The sequence below is a fragment of the Gossypium hirsutum genome, chromosome A10 (assembly GCF_007990345.1).
Source record: "Gossypium hirsutum isolate 1008001.06 chromosome A10, Gossypium_hirsutum_v2.1, whole genome shotgun sequence".
In the NCBI taxonomy this organism is placed as follows: Eukaryota; Viridiplantae; Streptophyta; class Magnoliopsida; order Malvales; family Malvaceae; genus Gossypium; species Gossypium hirsutum.
In genome coordinates, this window is record NC_053433.1 from 4,725,678 (window position 1) to 4,734,423 (window position 8,746).

The following is an 8,746-nucleotide window of genomic DNA, read 5'->3' on the forward strand; positions in this document are numbered from 1 at the left end:
CAACAACATTCTCATGAGTTGACCAATTTACTACTCCTAAAGAGGTTCCTGAACCAGATATTGGGAGTGAGTTTTGTGACCTATGAGTTTTATGACCATCAAGCATTTCAAGCCCATTCCCAATAGCCTTATCATTTGCAACCAATTTGAAGTGGCAAGGAGAAAGTAAAAGTACAGGAATTTCCTTCTTCAAAGCAGCATTATACCCCTTTAAATAAACCCCTGCATACATGGGAAAATTCTTTCAAAAACCTTTTCCATAAGTGAAAGTGACAATAGTAATGTCAGTTTTTTCTCCTCTCCTTATAAAACTAACACCAATAGACATTGAATAAAGTAAAGCAATGAGAAGAAACACATTGAACAGAAGGTGAATCCTTAAGTTGGAGAAAGAAGCACCCATCAAAGTATTTAGCAACAACAAATTTGCATCTACAGTTTGCATCTACTAAAAGAAACCTAAATGCTATATTCATTCAATCAAAAGAAACATATATTATAAAATCAAAAAATTTTACAAAGTTTCTTTCCACTTAATACTGGAATGGAGCAAAGAGTGAAGTTTTAGTCTAAACAATATAGTAGGCAGGACGTAATTGGTGCATGCATAGAAACAACTTGGCAGACTATTCAAATTTTCTTCAGGGTTGATTTTATAAAAATAAAAAAAAATCCTTGTTTAATCTGAATACTTCCATTCAGAAAAGCATCTTAACCACTTGTTCAGTTATATAAGAAGAACCAAAAAAATGAGAAAAGCCTTTCAAGTTAGATAAATAGGGAAAGATAACTGGTTCCTGAAAAGAGTTTACATACATGAATGTAGTCCTGCTCTCAAATAAAGTCGGAGAGACCGCGTAACCATTAAATGTCCTTTAGTGACCGAATCTGAAATTAAAAGGCGAACAACCACTTGTCGGAACTCCTTATTATCGATTGAAATCCCACTATTTACTTCCTTCGAAGTTAAACTTCCTTTCATTCTAGAGGCATCATTTTCCAGATTCTTAACGCTCTCTTTAGCTGATAGCCTTGGCACAATAACAACCAACTGAAGAGACTCCAATGAAAGCCTTTTAGCTGTTTCTTGATGAATAAAGGCAACAGACGTAAGTGCTACCCCTAGCTCAACACCTTTGACATTACTTTTATGAAACAATCTTCTATCTGAATCTTGCAAGCGAAGCAGTGCTTTTGCACCATGAGATTCTCCAGTAGACGATTCTATGTTCTTTAAATTTTTCTTGCGTCTCTTTGGAGCAACGGCAACTTCAGTTCCAGGTACAAGTTGAACTGATAAAGAATATCATGAATCAGGAAAATTCCAACAAGCCAAGATTAGATTTGTCAGTTGACATGATTTAACAGCTATATGACAATAATTTGTTAATATTGATATGTGAATCAATGAAAGTCGTCAGAAGACATGATTCAGCACACATAATTTCTGAACAATTTCCACACTCTAATATTATGCGCTATGAATGCAACTTGTAAATGAGTAGGCAGATAAAAGTAGTTCTAAATTGAACTGATGCTTACACAAACATCTGGAAAACTAAGTAGACTTTTTCAGTAAAATTAAGAAAATCGCATCAATATCATCTTACCCACCACTTTCTTGGGAAAGGTTGAAATGACATGGAAAGTTATGATTGTTCGACCATGTAACCATAGAGGAAACCGCATTCCTTCATAGACAATCCTGACCTGTGTCAATTGAAATTAATAGCATAACATATTTAAAATCCGTTAGTAGTTGAGTAAAATGTTTTCAATTTGGTTTCAATCAAATTCATCAATAATTCATTTGCTCCATTATGATTATAACTAAAGTTGATTACCTGCTTTAATATTGCAGCTTCAGCATGCTCAGAGTTAAGCTCTAAAATTTCCCAATCATCCTCGGTATCAGGTTCCATTGTGACTAACGTAGCCTTTGCCAAATTAGAAGCTGCTCGTACTTGAACTGTGGTGTGATTCGGCAACGATATACATTCAGCAAACTGGTGTGAAACCTTCATGGCCAAAAAAGAAAATTTACGGAAATTAGAAAAAAAAATCCAAGTCAAATCGTAGTCTAAAATATAATGCTACGCTTGGAAACACGAATTTGAGAATGAAATTCACATATTATGTATATATTAGTTAATATTTAACATGATCATTTGAAAGGTACACAAAAATTTATTTGAATTTCACAGATATCTAAAATGTTTCAAATTCGCCACTTAAATAATTCATGAATTTTAAAAATAATCATCAATATTATATTTACATGTATTTGATTCTACAATTCACATTTTTTTCTTTTTTGAAATTGAACTTCATTTCCTGAAATACAAAGTCTCAAATACAACTTAAAGGAGTAGCAGAAGAGTTAGCTTACCTCGATAGCGGTGGAAGAAGAAGTAGCGCCGGACCAAGCGACAATCCAAGGATCGTCGGAGGCGCGTGGGAGGCGAAGCTCGAGAGTGAGAAGGGGAGGGAGGAGAGAAGAGCGCGTGGACTGAAGGGTTTGGATGAGTAAAAGGGGAAGAGATACGAAACAGTCTTCTATTCCAGCCACATGTCTCACCTCAAACTCCATGGGAAGCAAAGGTAAGGATCTGGAATGGAGGAGGAGATTGGAGATTGAAAAAGGGTAATTACGGCAGAAGATAGGAAAAAACTGAACGAAAATGATGATGATGTCTTATTAATGGATTGGACTTGGGCTGGCCTAACTGAATATTTTATCTTTCTCTTTCTCGAGGATTTAGACTTTCTAGGACGACGGTTTTTTAATGGTTAAATTTTTCTATTAGTCCCTGTATGTTTCAAAGTTCTAGATTAGGTCCTTATATTTTAATTTGATCAATTTTAAGTTCTTGTACTTTTTGAACCGTCAATTTAATTCATACTCTTAACTACATTTTTAGTAAATTATATGTAAAAATAAGCTAACATGAAATTACACATATAATAAATTTTCCACCTCATATTTTAAAAATAACTGAACTTAATTTAATAAAATCAATAGTTATTATTTGGTGAGGACTGAAATTTTAAATTCAAAAAATACAATGACTAAAAATGATAAAATTAAAAAATTAAATCTACAATATTCATAAACTACAGGGACTAATAACAAGATTTAACTTTTTTTATTATACATGTTTAATAATATTTTATTAAAAATTGTTTAAAAAAGGCAATTTAATGTAGCACCACTCTATTACCTTTATAAAATAATCAGTTTTACAATAATTAAAAGAAATAAGAAAGTCTTAATAAAAAAGAAAAAACGAGACTCTTGCCTTTTAATGAGTTTTCTATTTTTATTTTTTTAATTTTCAGAAGAAATATTTTGACATTATTTTCTTAAATATATTTGTACCAAAATAAATACGACTAAAATACTTATATTAGTTCTTGAAAATTCTCTTTTAGAGAAATTAGCCTATTTACTTTCGTATAATTTCTTTCCAAAAAAAAATAACAAAATTGAGCATTAACGATATAAACAAAACAATCAAGCTCAAACTCAAATTTATTACAGCAATATAAAAACCACCTTAACGTAATCTAGTCTCTAAAATGAAAAGAAAAAAAAATTAAAGACCGTCTAAACTTTAAAACAGCGTAAACAGAATAAAAAATCTAACCATTGCGCCAAATCAGTGTTGAAGTTCCGTATATCTACCTCAGTGCCCTAATGGTCGTGAAAAAATTGCTATGCCAACCTCATTTATGTCGAGGAGTCAGGCTACATGACTTGGTAACCATTTGAGGTTGTTGAGAAGGTCCACCATTAAGACACTGCGATTTCGACACCATACTGATCATAGAAGGAGTTTCATAGCTATTGATTCCGTTAGCACCTTCACCAGGTAAGATTGTTGTAGAGTGGCCCCTGGTTGTGGCCCTCTGCCACGAGTGTGAGCTTAACCCTGAGAGAACATATGCCCGACCACTCTGTTCATATAACTGCAGAGTTGCCATTCTCTGTGCGGTTTCGGTCAGTTCCTTCTCAAGCCACTTGCAAAGGTCGTCCCCAGCTTGGGCGGATACTGAAGATAACAAAGTTGTTTTTTGTTCAGACAGCACGGCCTGCGCATGGTCTAGAATTCCTAATTCAGCCATCCGTTGAGCGGTTGCAATAGCATCAGCCACTGCAAGACGGTTCTTCTGTCTATCAACCTCTAAGCACACCATCTTGTCTGTAGGAGACAAAACCTTGGGTCGGCGAATCACAACTCTCTCGCGTCTTGACTCGACAATCTCTGATGATGTTGAATCCTTGTTCGAGCACAATACCTCCAACAATGACATGTGGTCCAATTTTGCCTCACCTTCACCACGTGATGATGCTGGAATTGAGACGTATACCAGGAATTCCTTCTCTTCATCTGCATATAAACTTCCAACATCAATGGTAGCCTTCTGCCCTAGATTAAAGATTTCATTCTTATATCTACCAGAGTGAATTGAACCAATTTGCACTCCACGAGAAAGTGACTGTATTGTCAGTCGGACATCTTGAGCTACAACACTGAGAAGACCTCCAATGCATCTAGCAAATGCGTCCTGCAAGTTGTCAACCGTCTCAATAAAGGAATATGTCCCACCTGATAAATCAGATATGGCGTGCATTGCATTGGAATCATGTTCTGAGCCAAACCCAAATGTGTGGACTGGGATACTTAGCCGCCGGGCCTCATTACCAGATGCAGTATTCCTGGAACAAATTGAAGCAGGCAAAAGGTAAAGATACTGCAAACTGTAATTGGGATTTGAGGTGAGATTCTGTACATTGCGGTATAAGCTGCGAGTGTCGTCATTTAAAGTATCATGGCCATCAGATAATAGCATAATGCTAGCAATTGGATTCTGCTCGTGTCGCTCTTCAAGAACCCTAACCCCTTTCTTAAGACCTTCCGCAATGTTTGTCCCACCTCCAGAGGAAAGAGCATTGACGGCAGAGATAGCATCGTCTTGACCACTGCCACGCATCCTCCGCAAAGGAAATATTCTTCGAGCTGATGATGAGAAAGTAACTATGGACACCCGATCCAAAGGGCCCAAGTTTTGTATGATAAAGCAAACAGCACGCTTAAGAAGGGAAAGCTTGCCAGACATGCTGCCACTTACATCGAGTACAGCAACTAGGTCAATGGGTGCGCGATTAAAATGTCGAACATCAACATGAAAAGGTGGAGCACTGACGCCAACAAGAACAGGAAACTTCGAAACGGCATCTGAAGCTAAGACAGCAGGAAACTCTGGCAATGCCTTAATGGTTATGGGTTGCGAGCAAGTGGATGGTGCAGGGGCTACATGGGTGGCTGAGAGTGGTTCTTCGAGGGAAAATTGATCAGTCTCCAATACAGGCAAGGATGGTGGATGCCAATTATGACGGAAGCCAAGGATGGTGCTGTTATTATTCCGGAAATCATTAGCACTTCCAGGTGCTTGAAAAGGGATGTCTTTCCATTCAGAACGGCAAATGGGGCAAATGCGATTCCCATGCTGCACGTTGGTTGCAATACAATTGAAGTGGAAATGATGAGAGCACTCAGCTGTGAAGATGGCCTGGCCTTCTCCCTTTTTCAAGCTTCCCAAGCAAATTGCGCAAGTCTTCTGCCAATAAAGAGAGAAATTGTGTGTAATGGATTAATTAAGTATATAAAAAGCACGATAATATTGTTTTATCATATGGCTAACAATATCTACAACATGCATGAGAATGACTAGTACGTAACTTCATATGAAGTTTCCACAACTTCGTTTAAAGAAGAAAACGCCTAAACTACTAAAAATAAAAACTATTTAATCCAACTTAAGCTATAATGAATTGAATGTGTTTGTTTGATTGCAACATGCAAAAAAGTGGGCAAGAAAGCATATGATTAGGAAAAACAAAAATAATTTATATATAGAAAGGGTTAGAGTTATGTAACCCAAATCCTAATTAAAGAAAATAGACAGTACGGACCATGCAACACAAGTAAAATCTATATGGAACTACACTTCTATTTCAACATTCCTCTTATATCATTCAGTTTTCAACATTAGTGATTTAACCGACAAATTTAGAAACAATAAAAATTAAGCGCCGGATTGGGGAAGCTGGCATAATTAGATGTAGTGTAAGGTAGGGTTAGGAATGAGGGACAATGAAAAAATTATGAGAGACAATTAGTGCAAAACTGCCGTTAATACCACCAACATATATACCGGCCACATAAAACACTACTAACACTTTCATCTTTAACAAGTTGATCACCCCCAAAATTAACGGAGAATAACAGAGATAATCTCAACAACTTTGGTAGCAAGCTAGCATTTAGTTGAACTCCAAACAATACACTACTTCATTATTAGTTACTACCAAGTTTAGACAAGTATCCTGCTCGAGGAAAATAAAATAAATCGAAAAAATTCAATGCGTGATGTATGCATACACAACTGGAATACCAAATATTTTCACTAGCCAAAAAAAAAAATGGGAGGAAAATTCAAAGTTTTTCATCTACAAAACAAGCAGGTAAAGAAATTCTTCCATGAAAATGATGGACCGAGAAACAAAAACTCTTGCATTTTGCTAAAAACAAAAGCTTTTTCTTCCAGTTCCAAATCCCAACCCTTTTTTTTCCCATGGAAGATCAACTTGAAGTTAGAGGATTCAGACCCATTTATTTTTATTTCTATTTCTATTCCAGTCTAATATGCACCTAAAGGCATTGAATCAAACATGAAATACACGGTTTTCATGAACTGTTAAACAAGCATGGCAAAAATCCGTAAATTACAATAATGTGAAGGTCGTATTTATTGCATCCATTGTTTCGTACTTGATAATCAAATTCCCTACTTACCTCCACAGTAGTTATAAAGAAGCGTGGCATAATCCGTTATTTACTGCCACGTTTAATCTCTAAATTAAAACAAAACGCGGCAAAACTGAAACTCTTCATATATTAATTTACCCTTATGACCTCACTTAAAAAACTAAACAAAGAGAAACACAATATCACACTGGGGCAAGTCAGTCAATCATCATTAAAAAACTCAAATCAGTTAGAAAAACAGAACAGCCGATTTTTTCGCGGCAAACGAAATTCCCCCCTCCAGCGGACCAAAAAAAAAATGACCGCCTCAAAAAAAAACCCAAAAAACTCGAAGTGATGAAGGAAGTGCAAGGAAAAACCGACCTTAGAAGACTGGAAGCTGAAACTGTACGAGAGGCGAGAGGAAGAGCGAGAGACGGAGGACGGCGAAGGAGAAGAGACAATGCCGTTGGCTGAGGAACTGGAGGACGAGGAGGAGCGGCGGCGGTCGTCATCACGGTGGGTAGAGATCTTCATAATCAACGATTTCTTCAACTTCCTCCATGCACTCGCCATATCGGTGACTGTAAAGAAGGGGAAAAAAAAGGAGAAAACAAAAGGGTGATTTTGAAGGAAACTGTTATTCGGAATTGGAATTACCAGAATGACATTGTCGGTGGCGGTGGTGGCGGCGGTGGCAATTGTGACTATATATTATTATCAACGAGGAAGAGAAAACCGACAAAATAGCAGAAACTATTTACGGGAAGTTATTTACGGGATTCTTTTTACATTATTGAACTTAAGGGCACCCCGTCTAAATATAGAATTATTTTTTCTATAATTTAGATTTATTTTATCATATAATTTATTAAAATTATATAAAATATTTTTAAAATAATTCCTTAATATAAATTTTTTTAATTATCAAAAAACTATCCATTAGTGTAATCTAATATTGGAACAATTTTTCTCTAACTATTTAAAGAGAAAATGTCAATATAATTGGTTATTTAAGTCTTGATTCAATTGGCATAAATATTGTAATTAACGTAAGAGGACATAAATTCAAGTGCATTAAAACACGAATAAATATTATCAGAACCTATAATAAAATTGTTAAAAATAAAACTTATCAAACTATTTTTAAAAGGTATAAATATAAGTTTATCTCAATTACTGCATTTTATTTTTAAAATAATATATTATTAAAATAAATTATTATAATTATTAAATTTTGTATTCACCTTATCTTATTAATATAAGATAAATATAAATTTTAAAAATTAAAATTATTTATTTTGATTTAATTACTAAAATCATTTTAATTTTAAATAAAAAATTTTATTATAATTATTACCAAAAAGAAATTATACTTTTAAATATTTAAGTTGAAATCTTATTGGGATTTGACATATGAAAATTATGAGCCATCATATCAAATCTAACTTATACATTATACTAATTGGTTGCACTGTAATTGTATGAATGAATTAAAGGGTAACTATATCTTCACTTGATAAAATCAATCAATGAATTAAAATAAATCAAAATTTAAAATGAAAAAAATAAAAAAAAATAGATGATTCTTCTATATTTATTTAAAACTAAATTTAAAACAAAATTTCGAATAATCTTGAAATTCGATAACCAAGTCGATAATTAAATTGATGAAATCAATAATTATATTATATTATTATACATTCATTGTTAGAAACAAATTTTATGTGAGAAAATTTTGTAAACCAATAATGAAATTTTGATTACTTTGAAAAATTGGAATTGGACATCTTTCTATTTAATCGAATTAAGCTCAAATCCTGAAATTAATATTGTATACATCTATAATTATATAAATAACAATAATAAAATTTTAATTAAAATGGTAAAATTAATTTAAATAGTTTGATGTTTTATGTGTGGATTTTTTTTAA

General features: G+C 34.0%; 2 protein-coding genes across 3 annotated transcripts in view; both read right to left on the minus strand.

Annotated features, from left to right (window-relative positions):
- LOC121203459 (peroxisome biogenesis protein 1-like) overlaps positions 1–2,710 on the minus strand; it is a 3,287-nt gene extending 577 nt beyond the window's left edge. The window contains exons 1-5 of the mRNA XM_041079383.1: positions 2,390–2,710; positions 1,845–2,018; positions 1,611–1,710; positions 817–1,293; positions 5–222 (exon numbers count right to left, since the gene is read on the minus strand). Coding sequence (XP_040935317.1) covers positions 5–222; positions 817–1,293; positions 1,611–1,710; positions 1,845–2,018; positions 2,390–2,590 — 1,170 coding nt within the window. The 5' untranslated portion in view covers positions 2,591–2,710. The remainder of the gene's footprint in view (positions 1–4; positions 223–816; positions 1,294–1,610; positions 1,711–1,844; positions 2,019–2,389) is intronic.
- An 807-nt stretch (positions 2,711–3,517) lies between these two features.
- Positions 3,518–7,606, minus strand: LOC107897488 (E3 ubiquitin-protein ligase WAV3). Of its 2 annotated transcripts, none has more exons than XM_041079649.1 (2): positions 7,197–7,606; positions 3,518–5,619 (listed from the first exon to the last, which is right to left on the minus strand). In XM_041079649.1, the coding sequence occupies exons 1-2, from the start codon at positions 7,386–7,388 to the stop codon at positions 3,727–3,729; spliced, it is 2,085 nt and encodes a 694-aa protein (XP_040935583.1). In that variant the 5' UTR covers positions 7,389–7,606; the 3' UTR covers positions 3,518–3,726. The 2 variants fall into 2 exon arrangements, with proteins under 2 accessions (XP_040935583.1, XP_016678455.2); XM_016822966.2 differs by having other exon boundaries at positions 3,518–5,622.
- Between the last annotated feature and the right edge of the window lie 1,140 nt (positions 7,607–8,746).

Bases quoted from the DNA above. Each gene is read 5' to 3' on its own strand.
- LOC107897488 (XM_016822966.2), bottom strand. From the start codon at position 7,388: ATGGCGAGTGCATGGAGGAAGTTGAAGAAATCGTTGATTATGAAGATC. The intron at 5,623-7,196 runs GTCGGTTTTTCC...CTTTATTGGCAG, and splicing joins TCAGCTTCCAGTCTTCTAAG to AAGACTTGCGCAATTTGCTT.